The sequence below is a fragment of the Acartia tonsa genome, chromosome 10 (genome assembly GCF_053477335.1).
Source record: "Acartia tonsa isolate MP-2025a chromosome 10, ASM5347733v1, whole genome shotgun sequence".
Taxonomy (NCBI): Eukaryota; Metazoa; Arthropoda; class Copepoda; order Calanoida; family Acartiidae; genus Acartia; species Acartia tonsa.
In genome coordinates, this window is record NC_137269.1 from 31,886,116 (window position 1) to 31,905,515 (window position 19,400).

General features: G+C 31.6%; 1 protein-coding gene across 1 annotated transcript in view; it reads left to right on the top strand.

Annotated features, from left to right (window-relative positions):
• LOC145329909 (glutamate-gated chloride channel-like) overlaps nt 1–19,400 on the top strand; it is a 99,151-nt gene that overhangs the window by 31,433 nt on the left and 48,318 nt on the right. Inside the window, exons 6-8 of the mRNA XM_080174372.1 lie at nt 5,114–5,193; nt 7,035–7,116; nt 13,960–14,031. Coding sequence (XP_080030498.1) covers nt 5,114–5,193; nt 7,035–7,116; nt 13,960–14,031 — 234 coding nt within the window. The remainder of the gene's footprint in view (nt 1–5,113; nt 5,194–7,034; nt 7,117–13,959; nt 14,032–19,400) is intronic.

Here is a 19,400-nt window from a genome sequence, read left to right on the forward strand (position 1 = left end):
TTTTTTCCATTTTTCTCTTCCTTGTTGAAAAAAAATCTAAAAGAATATGTGGGATAATATAATAATATGAATAAAATTAAGAATTCTGAATGTTTTTTTTCTATTTTTTCACCTTTCTTGATGTAAAAAACTAGTAGGGGGAAGAAAAAAAACATTTTGCAGCAGTGGTAAAAAAAATTATTCTTGTGCAGAATATACAACCCTGACTTAAGTGTTAAGTGGAGGGGGTTGAGTTTCTATAGAACAAAACAATGAGTGCAGGGGTTGTTAGTTTGTTAGTTAAAGGGTGTTTAAAAAAAAACCAATCGCTTCACTCTTTTCAACATGAACCCTACAGTTTTAGTCAAAAACTAACAAAAAATGACACAAATCATGTCAAAGCAATGACAATGAGAAAGCACTATTGAATTTTGATTTCTACCCACCTCTCCTAAGCACTACAGCTCGAGTCCTAGCCCTTGTGTAGAATTTTTCCTTACATGGATATAAAAAATCAACAACTCGTCTTAAGTACTTAAAATCTTGTAGATAGACCCCATAATGTTTTAAATTTTTGATGGAGCATGTAGAGACCTTTCTATAGACATCTTAACCAGGTTTCTAACTCAATCCTAGCCAATTTGGCATCAAAAAGACAGACCCATCAAACATTTAGACATGACGGGTCTCTCCAGTTCTTGATGTGTGACACATCTTTCTTTTTGATGTCAAAATGGCTAAGGTTGTGTTAGAAACCTGGTTAAGGTGTCTATAGAAAGATATTGACATGCCCCACCAAAAATTCTAGACATTATGGGGTCTATCTACAAGATTTTAAGTACTTAATACGGTTTGTTCTTTTTTTTTAAAGACAGAGCAGTCATGTTTCAATGTTTGATGGGTCTGTCTTTTGGATGCCAAATTGGCTAGGATTGGGTCAGAAATCTGATTAAGGCGTCTACAGAAAGGTCTTTATAAGCCCCATCAAAAACTCTAAACATTTTGGGGTCTATCTACAAGATTTCAAGTACTTTAGACAGTTTATTCTTTTTAAAAAAAAGACAAAACTGTAATGAAATATGCACTCTCCACGTAGATAAAAATTTTCCACAAGGGCTAGGACTCGAGCTGTAGTGCTCAGGAGAGGTGAGTAGAAATCAAAATTCAATAGTGTTATCTCATTGTCATTGCTTGGACATGATTTTGGTCATTTTTTTGTTAGTTTTTGACCAAAACTGTAGGGTTTATTATGAAAAGAGTGAAGCGATTGGTTATTTTTTAAACACCCTTTATATATATGCCATGAGAGGGGGGGGGGTAGAGGAAAGAGGTAAAAGGCTATATAATGCAGGGAGAGGATGGGTTGATCTGTTTATTACACTAGTTAAGTTGAGTGTTCATACATTTCATCCACTAATTGTAATCTACAGAAGGGTAATTTGTAATTCAAAGAAAATTATGGAGTAGCCCCTCTCTTTACTTGGAATTGTAAAACTTTTAAAAATCTTTTACATGTTTATGTTTTATATGTTATGTATTATTTATATGTTTTAATTGAAGAATAAGAATTAATTTAATTACTTTAAATTAATTTAGTTTCATGATTATGTTTAACAATGGTAGATGAATTTTTGCTAGCATTTTAATTTGCTGACCTGTATGCAATCCTAATCATACTACTAATGCTTGATAATTAGTGTCAATTCATTTCAGCAAAGATAAGTTTTTAAATTATATTGGGGACCCTACAATATTGTTAAATCAAATATTAGAAGAATAACAGTATTATTGAATATTTTAAGATAGTTAAGGCTCTTTTTCACATAACTCTATCTATGATCATTTCCTATTTTATTTAATAGTAATGTATGAACACCATGCATGATGTATTTATTGCCATGAAGGGGGGGGGGGGCGAAGAAGAAGTGACACATTTGGAATTTTGGGGAGAGGGGAGGGGATACATTAGGAAAGGGAATTATATGGCATGTATAATAAATTCTCTTAATGAGGGTGGGTAAATATCATTATCACTTATGCTTCAGTAATACCTACAATAATAAAATGTCTATTTTAGTAATTTTTTTTATAAATTACCATTTTTGAGCATTTCAATCAGTTTTTTTAAAAACTCAACATATTTTTTCAAAATTATTTGAATATTTTGGCACAAAATAACAAAGCAGTTTAAAAATTCTATCTATAATGCTTATTAGCGCTGTTCAGGGTGTTCAACCCCAATAATTAACATTGAGACCTTTAAAATTAGGCGGGAAATTAAAATACCCTATTGCTGGGTTTCTCAGGCCCGGGCTATGTGATACCTCGTCCGAATAAACTTGCTTTTTAACCTACTTACATCATTTTTGTTTGATATAATCAAAACAAAGATAAATATTTTCATAGCAAGCAAAGAAAAATTAACTTTACTAAAAAAAAGTTAGAAAAAAAATTCCTTCCAAATGGAAATATGTTTTATAAACGGAAGTAAAGAAATCGGCTTTGCTACTTATTTCATTAATCGCTTACACTTAAAGGGAGTGTGAACGTAAAAATTTCTCATCTGATTATCAAATCTTAACATTTTCTAAGCACATTTCACTACACTGATCAACTAAAAACGTCCTATTAACAAAAATATCCAGGAATAATGCCTTGATTTTATGGTATTTTGGGAGGGAAAAAGGAAAAAACAGGGAAAATCTGAACGTTTTTGTTTCTTATAATGTTTGTAGGGATATTTAACTTGTCATATACAGCTGAAACAATTTACTTACTGTTAAGGATTTATTTTATGATATAAAATTGCCAATTAGTTTTTTTATAACGTAGTAATTAAGTAATAAAGACCTATTTTAAATTTGTATTATTGACAAAAAAACTCACTGTCTACAAAGGGTTGAATCTCATAGGTTATTTAAAATAATAATATCCTTTTTTATTGTGTTGGACAATAAATAACCCACTTTGGAGAATTAGTTTACACTTTTATCAGACTGTTTATAAAGAAATATTGCGTCTTTATTATTTACAAATTTCTAATTAAAGGTGGGCGAGAGATGGGCCATCTAAAGTTAATTGGATATTAATAAAAAAACTAGTTTTTAGCTTTGTTATTGTATTTGGTTTTCTATTAAAAATATTGCTTATTTTATCAATTTCTAAGTAACTATACATTGGTTTAAAGCAAGTATTATGTTAAAAGTCAGCTTAACTGTTAGGAAAAATCAAGAACTGTGTGAAAAAGTTTAATTTTAGCTATAAAGGGAGATAAAAGCAATTTAATGCACATTTTATATAATACGGATAATTTCTTCCTTTCCCTTTACCTTGTAAAAATCGTCAGAAAAAGCCGTTTTTTTAAGCAAACAAAAGCGCGTTTTGCTCTATCTGTGAGACATTATGAATGAGATAATGTTAAGATTTGATATTAAGATGAGAAAAATTTACGTTCACAGTCCCTTTAACTAATTAGCTCTTTTCTACTGTTAATTAAAACGAGAGGGCTTACAATTTTGGCGTTGCCGTAGGAATTGTAAGAATTATTTTTTTAACTCTTACACACATTTTATACGTTAGAGAGTTTGGGACAAATGATCAATATGTCCTCTTCGAACGTTAGTTCAATTATAATGGGGTAATTTTGTTTGTAATGATTATTATAGTACTCTATTGTCCTATTTCTCAAGATATAATCTAATAATAAATTTTTGTGAAGATATTATGAAATAAAATTATGAAATTACTTTTATTTAACTTATTTAGATGCAAACATTGTAATAAAATATTCTTTTGTGACCTTGAAAGTTTATTTTTGTGTGCAATGTAGTATATGTTCTATACAATAGTGTGGAATTGTGACAGACTACTGTTTTCTTAAGCAGAATATATCTATAATACAAAGTAGAATGATGTCTGTCCGTCCGTCTGTCCGTCTTAAGATCTCGGTAATCACTGAACCGATCGGATTCTACTCTTCAAGGAATATACCTACTGGTCCTGTGGTGGTTTTAGGCTCCCCCCCCCCAAAAAAAAAATATTTTTAAATTAACTCTTGGGGCAAAGCCCCTAGATAGGGTCGAAGCCGCTAGTGTTTTATGATGAGCTAAAAGCTACGCACAAAGTGCAACTATTATTTTTTTGGGGGGGGGGTGGTTTGGGATGGAAAGTTTTTTAGAGTACATTCCTGAAATGGAGAGCTATGTCAGTTCAGCGGTTAGCGAGATATTTCGGTTAAAACACACATATAGACTCTGAGACAGACAAATAGACAAACATTATCCTTTTACTTTTACCCCCATTACCTATGTAAATGTATCTTCAATTATGATAAATATAAACTTTAGAGGGAGTAATATACATCTTCCCTGAAATGGCTAGAATACGTATAGGTTAACAATTTCTAGAGTAGCCTATGGTCTCGGTCTTTTGGGTAGGTTTTGAGCTATTATATAGGGTGTGGTACATGTTCAATATTTATAACAAAAAGTTTAAACGAAATTTTAACTAATCTATTGAAAATAACAGATTAACTCTATAGGAAATTATTAGCCTATTCAAATTTCTCACCCTATACATAGTGTATGCAATATAGAAAAGTTTCTATACAAATATGCTTTTCTCATTTTTTACTTCTTTTCATTCTCTCTTTTCTAATATGATACCTTTTATGTCATTGAATTGTATTATTCTCTATTTTTTTATTCATATCATTCTATTTATCCATTTATATTTGTCCATATATCTCTAGCTGTCACTCTCTCTCTCTCTCTCTCTCTCTCTCTCTCTCTCTCTCTCTCTCTCTCTCTCTCTCTCTCTCTCTCTCTCTCTCTCTCTCTCTCTCTCTCTCTCTCTCTCTCTCTCTCTTTATCTATCTATCTATCTCTATCTCTATCTCTTAAAATACAATTAGTGGTTGAAGCGTTTGCACACTCAACTTAATAAACCAATTAAAAGTTGTTAAGACATTGAATAAGAAAACTTTGGGGACTAGTGTCATAAACAGCCCAATGTTCCCTCCCTTTAAATTTTTGTCGGATTTGTAGACTTTCGGCGCTTACAATTGAAGCATAGCTTCGCTCCTATTAAAAACTGCAATGACAAATGACTATAAAGCTGCACTATTTGTTTTCAGTGTTCAGATCACCTTCAGACAGAAGTGGCAGGATGACAGATTAACATACATGAACAGGCTTACCAAGGGAGATATGAAAGGTAAAACTTTTCAATCATTGCTTCGAAACCGATTAATATCCGGTGCAGTGGATTAGAACCGGTTCTCAGCCATAAAGAAGAATTATTTTTACCACCGTATTATATCCAATTTTCTACAAATTTTAAAATATACAATCATTAAATTAAAATAATTTTTAGCCCGTGCCATTGGCATCTCCTATAATTTTACATTTTATATCCGCGGAAAGCTGTTTATAATACGATGCGAAAAATAACTATTATCTATTTTTGACACGCAACGCTTGTTCTAAAAAAGTATTGTTACTCTAACTCATTGGGTATGTATGTTGTACATGTTTCCGTCCAAGGACGTCCAGGCTTTTTAATTTTAGTGGGGGTAAAAATTTGGATATAGAGTAATTTATATGGGGTGGGTTAATTCTACCCCCCCCCCCCTTCATTTGTGCAACCAAATTTATAAAATCCATTTATATCAGAGAGAGTGTAACATGGACTGTAAATTATACTGGTCCCAAAAGTTTCATAAACACGTTCTTTATAGTTTTTATGCAATCAAGAATATTTGTCTTATTTTCCAGGCAGTTTGTTAGTATTTTTCCAATCAAGTGATTGTTCATCTAGAGTTACTATATCTATTATTTTAGAGCGTATCAAGTACCTAACAATGCCGGACGCTAGAAAATTCTGGATACTCAACACTAGAGTTATTATATCAATTATTTTAGAGCGTATCAAGTACCTAACAATGACGGACACTAGAAAGTTCTGGATACTCGACACTAGAGTTACTATATCAATTATTTTAGAGCGTATCAAGTGCCTAACAATGACGGACGCTAGAAAGTTCTGGATACTCAACACTAGAGTTATTATATCAATTATTTTAGAGCGTATCAAGTACCTAACAATGACGAACGCTAGAAAGGTCTGGATACTCGACACTAGAGTTACTATATCTATTATTTTAGAGCGTATCAAGTACCTAACAATGACGAACGCTAGAAAGGTCTGGATACTCAACACTAGAGTTACTATATCTATTATTTTAGAGCGTATCAAGTACCTAACAATGACGGACGCTAGAAAATTCTGGATACTCAACACTAGAGTTATTATATCAATTATTTTAGAGCGTATCAAGTACCTAACAATGACGGACGCTAGAAAGTTCTGGATACTCGACACTAGAGTTACTATATCAATTATTTTAGAGCGTATCAAGTGCCTAACAATGACGGACGCTAGAAAGTTCTGGATACTCAACACTAGAGTTATTATATCAATTATTTTAGAGCGTATCAAGTACCTAACAATGACGGACGCTAGTGAGGTCTGGATACTCAACACTAGAGTTATTATATCAATTATTTTAGAGCGTATCAAGTACCTAACAATGACGGACGCTAGTAAGGTCTGGATACTCAACACTAGAGTTATTATATCAATTATTTTAGAGCGTATCAAGTACCTAACAATGACGGACGCTAGTGAGGTCTGGATACTCGACACTAGAGTTACTATATCTATTATTTTAGAGCGTATCAAGTACCTAACAATGACGGACGCTAGAAAGGTCTTGATGCCAGACAATAGAGTTACTATATCTATTATTTTAGAGCGTATCAAGTACCTAACAATGACGGACGCTAGAAAGGTCTGGATACTCAACACTAGAGTTACTATATCAATTATTTTAGAGCGTATCAAGTACCTAACAATGACGAACGCTAGAAATGTCTGGATACTCTACACTAGAGTTACTATATCTATTATTTTAGAGCGTATCAAGTACCTAACAATGACGGACGCTAGAAAGGTCTGGATACTCAACACTAGAGTTACTATATCTATTATTTTAGAGCGTATCAAGTACCTAACAATGACGGACGCTAGAAAAGTCTGGATGCCCGATACTTTCTTCAGAAACGAAAAGGAGGGCAGGTAAGAACTGTCCCGATTTTGTATCACTTTGAAAAGTGCGATTCCAGTTACGTCATATACGTTTTGGGAAAGAAAAAGGGAAGGGGGGAAGAAAATCTCCTCAAAAGAGATGGGAGAAAAGAGAAGAGATTTTCTTCCCCCCTTCCCTTTTTATATGACGTCACAGGAATCGCACTTTTTAAAAGTGATACAAAATCGGGACAGATTGGGTTGTGTCGAAATTAGAATAAATCTTGAATCATTATTTTGGATAGATAATAGACCTTACACAACTTTTATTATTTTTATCTAATTTTAAGAGTATGGGCAGAAATCCCGCCATTTTTTATTTAAATCACTGGCCTAGGAGATGTCAATTTTAGTCGGAGGTTATGGTCTTTCTTAAATATATGAAGCAGGAAACATTTAGTTTGAAATATTAAAGATTTATTGACCAAATATCCAGAATTTTAAAACACTTTCGAGTCATAACTTCCCAATGTTCAATGCGGATAAAAACTAGTGTTAACCTATAGGAAGTTTTGACGTTTCTATAAAGAAATAAAAATTTTACTTGTAAACCTATTTTAAGATATTTTCTCGAAATTGTAAGAGTTATGAAGGCTTTACTAGAAAAACTAAGATTTAAACCACACATAGAAATATATATTCTAACGGACCATTATAAGTATAAACATATGTATAAGTAAATTTATATGTTTTCATTATAACCTCCAACCTTCCAAAACCTTATGTTACCCGTCATATCCCGATTAACTAATCTATAATACAAAGTAGCTTGATGTCTGTCCGTCTTTCCGTCCGTCCCTTAAGATCTCGGTAACCACTGAACCGATTGGATTCTACTCTTCAGGGTATATACCTATTGGTCCTGTGGTGGTTTTAAGCTATTTTCTTGGGGGGTGGGACACCCTCAACCCCCCCAAAAACAAAAACAAAATTTTGTTTATGGGGAAGTTAGTCACATAAAACTATGAGCAGTACCAGTAGTGCTTAGATGATAGGGGCGTAGCCGCTAGAATTTATATAATATACCGAGCTTTCAACGCGCCTTCGTTAAGGTAATCCGATTACAAACGGAAGAAAAAGATAGTCAGAAGGACAAACATACAGAAGGATAAACACACTAGTAAAGAAGCCTTGCTACTGAAAATATTAAGCTGAATGAACTGGCACTGAATTTGTGGGCCTGTTTTGTATTCCATGAGTATCATGTTTTACTTTGATAACAAATTCTTCTCATGAGCGTGTAAGAATTTTTCCCAGGGGGCAAATTCTGTGTATGCGGATCAGGGAGTTTCAAACTTTAATAATTTTAAGAAAATAAGTCAAATGTTATCTTTAAAATAACTGTAAATTATTCTGGTCTCCATAGTATTTTAAACACTCTTTTTCACTAATTATTTTGATTTACCGATGGGTCACTTTATTTTATATGATTGAGGGTTTACAAAATTTTATATCAATTCAATTTGTGAAGGAACTGTAGACATGATTTTAGTTAAAGAGTAAGGAAAAACATGTTTAATTAATAGTATGAATACTTAAGCCATTTTTCAAAAAAATTCTAGAATGAGAACAAAAAACGTTCTTATTCTTTAAAAAGTTTCGTAGTTTCTATAGAATTGAGTTTGGCCTAAACAAAGATAAGATATTTTAATATACCATATTATATTTTAAGCGAGTTATTTTTGAAATATTTTATTTAATTTGATTTTATTAAAGGTGCAATTATGCGACAAAACCAATAAATAACAATAAACTTCGACCATGATAGTTATATCTGTTCGCCTTAAAAGTATTTATTTTAAAAATTTCCAATGTGATACTCCCTAATGGTGTGTTTGTGTGTTAGGTTATGTTTTTATCCAGTTGGATGATAGCACAACCAATTACAACTTTGTTTTTACAAATTTTATGGAGCGCTTCTACTCTACATTCTTTTTATCTGTTTAAATAAGATTCTTAGGGGAAAAGACATGGGCGATAAATTGATATACAATCTCAATTATGAAAAATCCCTTTGTAGATTAAAATCATTGTTAGAAAAATCTATTTTGTACCAACCAATCGAAATCTAATCATATTGAACTTGTAAAATGTAAAATATGTTAGTATGTAAAAATTCACAAAAGGAGCTTTATCTTTACATCGAAGTAACAGTATATCTGCCTGTCTGTCTATTTGTGTTCTTTTATCAAATGATCTCGCTAATCACTGACCCGATATGGTTCTCCTTTACTTTAAAGCTTCTTAGAGGTTTAGTGATACCTTCATTCTCCTTATCACCCCTAATTGTATTTTTTTACTTTTTCTTTTAAAACGAAAAATGTAAGGTGAAGGGACGACCCCTTCATTCAAATACCATAGATGCCTCTAGGGGCGTAGCTGCTAGTTTAGAATATTAAAGCAGCTGTCTTGAAGGTAGATTTAGAAAAAAGTAGGAATAATTATCCAAAACATTGTAATTTTTCTTTGGACTTTCTTGTTTATAAAATTAAAAGTTTTATATAAAGTTATTCTTGTGTTCATTTGAGATATAAACCTTTCTTGAATATAAAGTGTTGAAGGGACATTTCGAGGCTTATATCTTTAGTAGTCATGGAGTAAGACGAGACACTTTTGTATGCTAGCATCAGGGCCAGCTCAAGGCCCACGCTCAAGTACAAGTACTTGACCCGCTGTCTCAAGGGACCATCTGTTTTGTTCCCTTATATATTTTAATTGAAATAATATAATATGCGTAGCAACTTTATAATCACAATTTTAAGAACTGCAATTGATTGTTAAGTCAAATAGTTAAATTATAAACAAGAATCAATTTGCCTCTAAGATGTTATATAAATTCGGATGTTGTTCTTATAGAAAAATAATAGAATGTATATCTGTTTGTCTGTTTCTGTATGTCCGTAGCGAATGACATGCTAAACGAAATTGATTATTTTGTTTTTGTACATTCATTGAAACATATTTACTGTACAAAATCAGACCCTGAAAAGCCCACCATATTTTTTTTTACTTGTTGTACAAAAAAGTGCGCAACATTTCTTATTCTTTGTCCTTAAATGTATACTTCATTGGGGAATAGCTTTGTTGGTGTACAATTGTAGCATGTACTATAAAGTGGTGTTGACAAATAATCTTAATTTTCTTGCAATAGTACCCAAAGTTTTTAAATAGTTATTTCTCGCATCGTATTATAAACGGCTTTCCGCGGATATAGAATGTACAATTATAAGATTAAAAGCAGTTTTTTATCCCCGAAGTGCCAGAGGCACGGGCTAAAAAACTGGTTTTATTCTTATGATTGTACATTTTTATATTCGTAGAAAGCTGGATATAATACGATGCTAGACATAGTTTTTTCGTATGGTTGAGAACCGGTTCCTATCCACCGGAATCGAATGAATACGAGAAAATACTTTAACTCATTCACAGGCTTTAAAATTTGGGTACTTTTATTGGATAGATAGATAGATATGTATTTCAACATAAGCATATAAAAAATTTTATTAATACACTTATTCACATAATTTTAATGCATAGTTTTATACTTTCATAACCTTGGTTGGCCGTTGAAAAGAACACAGTAATAGTGTCTGACTGATTATGACGTAAAAAAAAAATTAGCCAATGAGAGGCCGTTATTGACCAATGGTAAAACTATTACTGTGTTCGTTGAAAAAGCTGAAAATATCTTATTTGGTGGTACTCTAAACTGGCAATGTACAAACAAGTCAATATTTGAACCTACAAAAGGAGTAATTTTTTTTGTTATCATAAGGGGTTGTTTAATTGATCAAGATATTGTCAATTGTTTTATCCCTCTTCAGAAATAATAAAAGTATTAATCACATCAAAACACCCAATTATGACATTTTTTAGAATATTTTTATTTTATAACATAGAGGTAGATCACAGTAGTTGTACATTAATTTTTTCTTCCTTAAAGTCTCTCTTGATGGTTTAAGCAAATGTAAACTACAAGATTTCATGTCATTTGTATGACAGAGTTTCTTGTGATTGATTTAAGAACATTTATCCCTATCTAGTACTATCTAAGAACTCCATGACAACTTTAGTATTTTGTTTCTAGGAAATTTCAATTGGATAGAAGAGACAATGTACATTAGTTTGTGTACATTTCAATTGATGATAAACAAAATTATCCCTTCTGTAAATTCAAATTATTGGTTTTATCTTATTAATTTGTGTATGTTTGACTTAAACAAAGTGTGCAATGAAGTTTTTCTACTATTTTATCTTTAGACATTATACATTTATGTTTAAGTAAAGAGTTGTGTACTTTTTATACCATAAAGGGTAGTTTTAGAAGCGAAGCTAAATTTAAACTTATATGTCCGTTAATCCGTTTGTAATGGAATGAAAAAATGGATTATTTAAACTAATATTTAAGATAGATGTCTGCTTTTTTTTGTGAAGATTTCAATATTCTCCTGAGGTGAATTCTTAAAAAACGTTTTTGGCTCACTGCCTCACTAAAATTGTGAGGCAAAATAGTGTGGCAAAATTATCCCTTCTAAATCTCTAGCGAGCCTCACTAATTTTAGTGAGGCATAGAATTTTTAGTGAGGCAAAAGTTTTTTTAAGAATCCACCTCTGTTTACGTTTTACCCTATGTTTTCAGTATTTTTGTTTTGAATAGGCTTCTGAATTACCACTCATATCAAAGATTTAAGAAGATATTTACACTTTTGTCTTTAAGGCTTTTCTTAAAACTTTATTTTATTGGCTTTGCTACTTATAAATGTTATCATCCTTGTTCTAAGTACACAAGGCAGTATAGAATATAATGTATTATTACCAGGAATCTTGCGGTATGTGTAAAACAATAAAAGCTAAATTGATGTAACATTCCCAATTATAAAAACATAAATACCTTTTCTGTAGATTAAGATTATTGTTAAACTATTTAGACCCCTAGTTTAAACCAGTCAGAGAAGTACCAAAAGTTTTAAGACAGCAATTTGAAAGGGCATAATATAATTTATATTCCACTGTCCCCTCCCTGAATATTACTAAGTTACTAACTATGTGATGCTTCCACATGTGGCTATATGATGTACCTATTGTTATTCTAAAAGGTTTAGTATTGTTATAATTGATGCATCTTTCTCACTCTCTTTCTCTTCCTCTCCCTCTCTCTCTCTCTCTTTCTCACACACACACTCTATCTCTCCTATTTTCTCTCTTTTTTTAGCAGTGTAGTACTATGTTGTGTGTAGAAGTTACTAATAAGAAAGGAATAATAAAATTACTCAAAAAATCAGCCAATACTAAAAATAAAAAAATTGGTAAATTTTACATTTTTCCTTATAGGGCAATTTCGCATACATTCTTTACTTAGCCTAACCTAATATATAGAAACTCAACGTCCAATGATAAGATTCGTTAGTGTTTTAGAGTCAAGATTATACAGTTGCTATGATTACTCTATAATAAAAATAATACATTTTTTTTAGTTTTAGACAATTTACTTATCTTTCCACTCTTGTTGTTTATGTGTTAATGTAAAAATAAACATAATATATAATATCATAATATGAGTAAAACATATGATTTATCATATATCTATATACTTATATCAAATGTTGTTCTTTTATAAACATCAAAATAACTTTCTCTTTAGTAGCGCAGCTACTCTATTATGTTTTACAACCTGGGATCTAAAGGGATAAGACAATGGCGGATAAATTGATGTACATCCCAGGGAGTAAGGGAGGGGACAATGGATCGAATATTCAATTTTTAGGAGTCTCAGAATTTGGGGACTGGCTTAAAGGGAATGTGCAAGAATTTAGCAGTTTCTGACTGAGTTTGGGGACTTGCGCATAGAATGCCGCTACTCGTTATGTATGTTTTCAATATTGCAGACGGGGAGAAGGGATAAGGGAAGTGGGGGGGGAGGGAAATAAACACTCGTTGTGTTAGTTTGGAATGTAGCAGACGGGGAGAAAGGAGAAGGGAGGTGGGGGCAAGGGGCAAGGGAAATAAACAGAATAAAAAGGGGCAATCATATTCTTGCTAGCAGCTGGCCGGGTCCAATAATCTTTTAGTATAAAAATCACACCAAAAAACCTCGATATATTTCATCAAAAACAAGTTGTGATTTCACTTTACATGACGCTATGGAAATCTATTATTCAATTAACAATCCCTTTATAATTTCCTACAAATTTATTGGATTAAACTGGATTTTATGCCCTTTCTTTGATAACTCTTATATTGAATTAATTGCCTATTGTCCCCTCCCTTACTCCCTGTGTACATCTCCAAGTAGCGGGACAAAGTGCCTCAAAAATCAGCCATGTTACGTCTTTAAAATAAGGGATTACCCATATCTTTTTTAGGGGTTTTATTTCCCATTTCTTCTGTCATCTCCCTCAATTTCATTACGTCACATGGCTGATTTTTTAGATACTTTTTCCAGCTACATCCCCAATGATGATACACAAAGTTAACTCTTCTGTAGATTACAATTATTGTTTGAAGCGTTTGGACACTCAGCTTTAGTAACCAGCCAATCAAAATTCAATCAAAGTCTCCAAAGTAGTTAATCCAACGAATAAGAAAATGCTATTATAATACCTTAGGGACAAGTGTAATAAACAGCCCAATGTACCCTTCCTCCTTAAATTATCAGGATTATTTCTATCCGTTAGCCTAATACCTTTAAGGAACAGGGCTAAATCAGCAATGAGGTTAGAGGAAGGGTTTCTTTAGGAAAAACTAAATCCGATAAATAGGAAAAATAGCTTAAAACCGAACATTATTCTTTTGTGTATTATAGAACGTGTAAATTAATTATGTTTATTATTTTAGGTTTCACAATATTCTGGTGCCAAATGTTTACATAAGAATATTTCCTGATGGGTTTGTCCTATACAGTATCAGGTAACTACCATGGATATAGGGATATAGTTTTATAGTTTGTCCTATACAGTATCAGGTAACTACCATGGATATAGGAATATAGTTTTATAGTTTGTCCTATACAGTATCAGGTAACTACCATGGATATAGGGATATAGTTTTATAGTTTGTCCTATACAGTATCAGGTAACTACCATGGATATAGGGATATAGTTTTATAGTTTGTCCTATATAGTATCAGGTAACTACCATGGATATAGGGATATAGTTTTATAGTTTGTCCTATATAGTATCAGGTAACTACCATGAATATAGGGATATAGTTTTATAGTTTGTCCAGTATCAGGTAACTACCAGGGATATAGGGATATAGTTTTATAGTTTGTCCTATACAGTATAAGGTAACTACCATGGATATAGGGATTTAGTTTTATAGTTTGTCCTATACAGTATCAGGTAACTACCATGGATATAGGGATATAGTTTTATAGTTTGTCCTATACAGTATAAGGTAACTACCATGGATATAGGGATTTAGTTTTATAGTTTGTCCTATACAGTATCAGGTAACTACCAGGGATATAGGGATATAGTTTTATAGTTTGTCCTATACAGTATAAGGTAACTACCATGGATATAGGGATATAGTTTTATAGTTTGTCCTATACAGTATAAGGTAACTACCATGGATATAGGGATTTAGTTTTATAGTTTGTCCTATACAGTATCAGGTAACTACCAGGGATATAGGGATATAGTTTTATAGTTTGTCCTATACAGTATAAGGTAACTACCATGGATATAGGGATATAGTTTTATAGTTTGTCCTATACAGTATAAGGTAACTACCATGAATATAGGGATTTAGTTTTATAGTTTGTCCTATACAGTATCAGGTAACTACCATGAACCTGAATATAGTTTGTCCTATTTAGTATCAGGTAACAACCAGCGATATAGGGATATAGTTTTATAGTTTGTCCTATACAGTATAAGGTAACAACCATGGATATAGGGATATAGTTTTATAGTTTGTCCTATACAGTATCAGGTAACTACCATGGATATAGGAATATAGTTTTATAGTTTGTCCTATACAGTATCAGGTAACTACCATGGATATAGGGATATAGTTTTATAGTTTGTCCTATACAGTATCAGGTAACTACCATGAACCTGAATATAGTTTTATAGTTTGTCCTATACAGTATCAGGTAACTACCAGAGATATAGTTTTATAGTTTGTCCTATACAGTATCAGGTAACTACCATGGATATAGGGATATAGTTTTATAGTTTCTCCTATACAGTATAAGGTAACTACCATGGATATAGGGATTTAGTTTTATAGTTTGTCCTATACAGTATCAGGTAACTACCATGAACCTGAATATAGTTTGTCCTATTTAGTATCAGGTAACAACCAGGGATATAGGGATATAGTTTTATAGTTTGTCCTATACAGTATAAGGTAACTACCATGGATATAGGGATATAGTTTTATAGTTTGTCCTATACAGTATCAGGTAACTACCATGGATATAGGAATATAGTTTTATAGTTTGTCCTATACAGTATCAGGTAACTACCAGGGATATAGGAATATAGTTTTATAGTGTGTCCTATACAGTATCAGGTAACTACCAGGGATATAGGGATATAGTTTTATAGTTTGTCCTATATAGTATCAGGTAACTACCATGGATAATGATGTAGTTTTATAGTTTGTCCTATACAGTATCAGGTAACTACCATGGATATAGGAATATAGTTTTATAGTTTGTCCTATACAATTGTATAGTCTATTAGTAGATTTTTGAGATTATATTACAAATCCATATTTTCCTGAAAATAACAAACATCCACAAGTATATTTTAAAAGGTTATTCTTACATTGAGTATTACAGTAACATTTTGAATTTGATAAGCATAGTATAATAGCATTAAAATTCATAAAAATATTTAACAATGAAGTATAGACTGCACACATTAGGTAGTCAAAGCAGGTATAAAAAGTAGGTTTTTTTAATCTTTAAATAGTAGAAATAATATGTAAAAATATTGGTGAAATTTGTTGAAATTGGAATGAAAAAAGGATTTCTAGAATTTTGAAGGATGTCAAATTTGCTTGATTTACATATAAATCTGTTTCTGTCAGTCTCACACACTGAATAGTGTCTATTCAAATTAACCAAAAATAATGACCTATGAAAAGCTACCCTGTAGAGGAAAACCATATTTATTGAGGGGTTAGCGAGACCCTTGGTACAGACAGACAGACATTCTGTTACTTAATCATAAGGATTTAATTTATCCTGATATAAAAGTTAAGTAACAGGATGTTTATCTGTTAGTGTGTGCCTTAAGTTTTTACTATTCGCTGGACTGATTATAGGATTCTTTATAGGTCCTGGCAAGGTTTATAACTACTTTAAAATCGCCCCCCAAAAAAATCCCCCCCCCCAAAAAAAAAAAAAAAATTCTTCTTTTTTCTTTTTAAAACTTAAAATTGAGCATACCAAAACGTGCCCCTAGAGTCTTCTACGGCCGTAGTCGCTTATATAATAAAAAAATTGCTAATTTTTAATTGAATATTATTGAAAAAATGCAGTTTTGATTCCCATCTCTGACACTTACATTTAAATACACAGACTCAAAATATATATGTATTATTCATAGAAAAAAAAATAGAACACATAATAAAAATAAGGTAAAATCATTAAATTAAATACAGTTAGAATTTAATACTTAAAAATATATTTGCAGTCCTTCACTGACTTTTATTCATCCTTTTCTTTTAACCTAAATTTTTAAAAAAAAAGTTTAAAATAAATTTTTTACTTCTAAAAAAATCGCTTTTTGTTCATTTTCGGTCTAAGCAAAATTTTAAAGAAAGTTTCGTTTGATAATTTAGTTTTAGCATAATTATGTTATTTTACTAGTTTTAGAAACCTATTAATATCTGCTGGATTGGAACCAGTTAAGAGTCACATTAAAAAATCAAGTATTGTATCGTTTTATAGACAATATCCCATGAATAATAAAATAAAATTTGTAAAACTAATATTTTTAATTTTACTATCGACGGAAAACTGTCAATAACTCGATGCGATATATAACAATTCCTTTATAATCTAATAGTTTTAGTCACTTCTAAACCAGGGATCAAAAGGGATAAGACAATGGCCGATAAATCCCCAATGATCTTACACAAATTTACCCCTTCTCTAGATAATAATTAGTGGTTGAGACGTTAGGTAGCTCAACTATATGAATCAACCAACCCAAATTCAATAAAAGTCCTTATATATATTAGGCCAACAATAAGAAAACTTTATTATAAAACTTTGGGTACTAGTGTAATAAAACGCCCAAAGTCCCCTCCCTCCCTGCTCTAAATAAACTTGTGAAGTCTAAATTTAGTTTCATTACTTTTAAAGTGTTTTTAAATGTGCTTAACCTAATTTACAATTACAACAACACCTTACCTTTAATTAAAATTTGAGGATCATGGAAAGAAAACAAAGTAGCGGATTTCGTCGTATTTTCACAGTAGTTTTTTTGCGGGGGGCTCTAACCCTGCGGGGCAATAAGTAACATTTGCCTAACCTAACCTAAAATAATATATTAAAAGCTACTGAAAAATACGACGAAACCCGCTACTTCGTTTTCTTTCCATGATCCAAATTTAACATTTAGAAGTAAAAGAAAATCATATGCTTTAGCATCAGAAATATATTTTTTGACAATATTGTAGAAAAAGTTAGGGATGGTGAAATAAACTATGGAGATTCAACGCATCTTTATATTACTCCAAAATATGTTTCACCAAAAAATAAATATAAATTGTAAAAAGCAATATCTGTCTAATATTATGCATAAAACAGATTTTGTATATTTTGTGTAGGTTTAGAAATAGGCATATTTCAATCTAGGCAATTCCTATGATAGTTTTGGATTACAGTGTCACATAATAGTATCAGCTAGTGTATGGTTGAAATATTTTGTGACATAATGGTTAGAAAGGACCCTAGAAAGATCCTTATGTCTTCAGTGTTTCTGGAAATCTGTAGAGTTTATAGCATTTATTTTTATTAAGAAATATCATAAGAATACCGTTATATTTTGTCTTCGTGTCTTATAGCCCGGGAATGAATGGGTTATTGAATTGTGTATCAGCTTGTTCTCTTATACCTTGCCTCAAAAACTATGGGTGCTTTTATTAATATTTTGATTGGTTGGTACAAACAACAACTGATATACAGCACGGGCAATTTTGTTGAGGGTGTACACATTAATTTTCCTTCCATTGTCTTATCCCTTGTAACTATTTAACTTATTCTTTGATGATAATAATAATGAATAATGATATTCTTTGATGAAAATATGGTTCTGCGGAAATGATTGAATATCTCACGTAAATCCTTTTCTGATCAACATACAAATTGAATTCTTCGGTATAGAAATTTGGATAGACAGGTCTAAGGGGGAGAATAAATTTATAAACAAAAATATATTTTTAAGTAAAACAACGTTTTTACTTCAATTTTATTTACCTTTAACTTAAAGTTTCATGCTTTCGCAATCTTCAGAAATAAAAATATGAAGAAAAAATAGCCGCTATATGCTGTATTCGAAGGCTAATAGTGTTTATAAAATTGACGTCATACAATACAAATGAACAATGATAGGCCAATACACAGACTAAATTACCAGAAGCAGGCCAGTACACATTTTAATTGACCAATGGTAGGCCAGTATGATGTCATTTGTATAGGCACTATAAAAGGCTTCTTAAATTTTGAAATCAAGAATCTTAAAATCAACTTAAAAACGATTTATAAGGCTTCCCTAAAATGGGGAATTGGTACAGAAGTTAGCGAGATCTTTACAGGCAATGCTTTAAGTATCATGAAAGTTACTGTACAAATCAGCCTTGTCCGTTTTTTCTGTAATGGCTATATGATATCTAACATTTTTTTTATTTCATGCCACATTTTTTAATATCCTTTTAAATCACCATCTAAATTGTGTTTAGATTCTTTAATTATAACTGGTTTTAATGCAGCGAAGATTAATGGGATTCAACCCCACACCGAGAAATAATATCAAAGTTACCAAGAATTTACATTTGAAAATGTTATTTTAAGAACTCATTTTAAGTTTAAATCCACTTTCAATCCCAGAATTTTAGCGAAATAAAAAGTTTTAGATTTATTTTGAAATTTATTTCCGCATAAAAATTTCACCAACCTATTTGGATTAGCGGAAACTTAAGGGGAAAATAGAAAGGGCATAACAATATAAATTTCCTCAAGGTTCCTAGTGAACACTGCACCCTTTCCCACCCCACCCCCCCCCCCCCCCGCCACGGCCAGTGCCTTAATAAA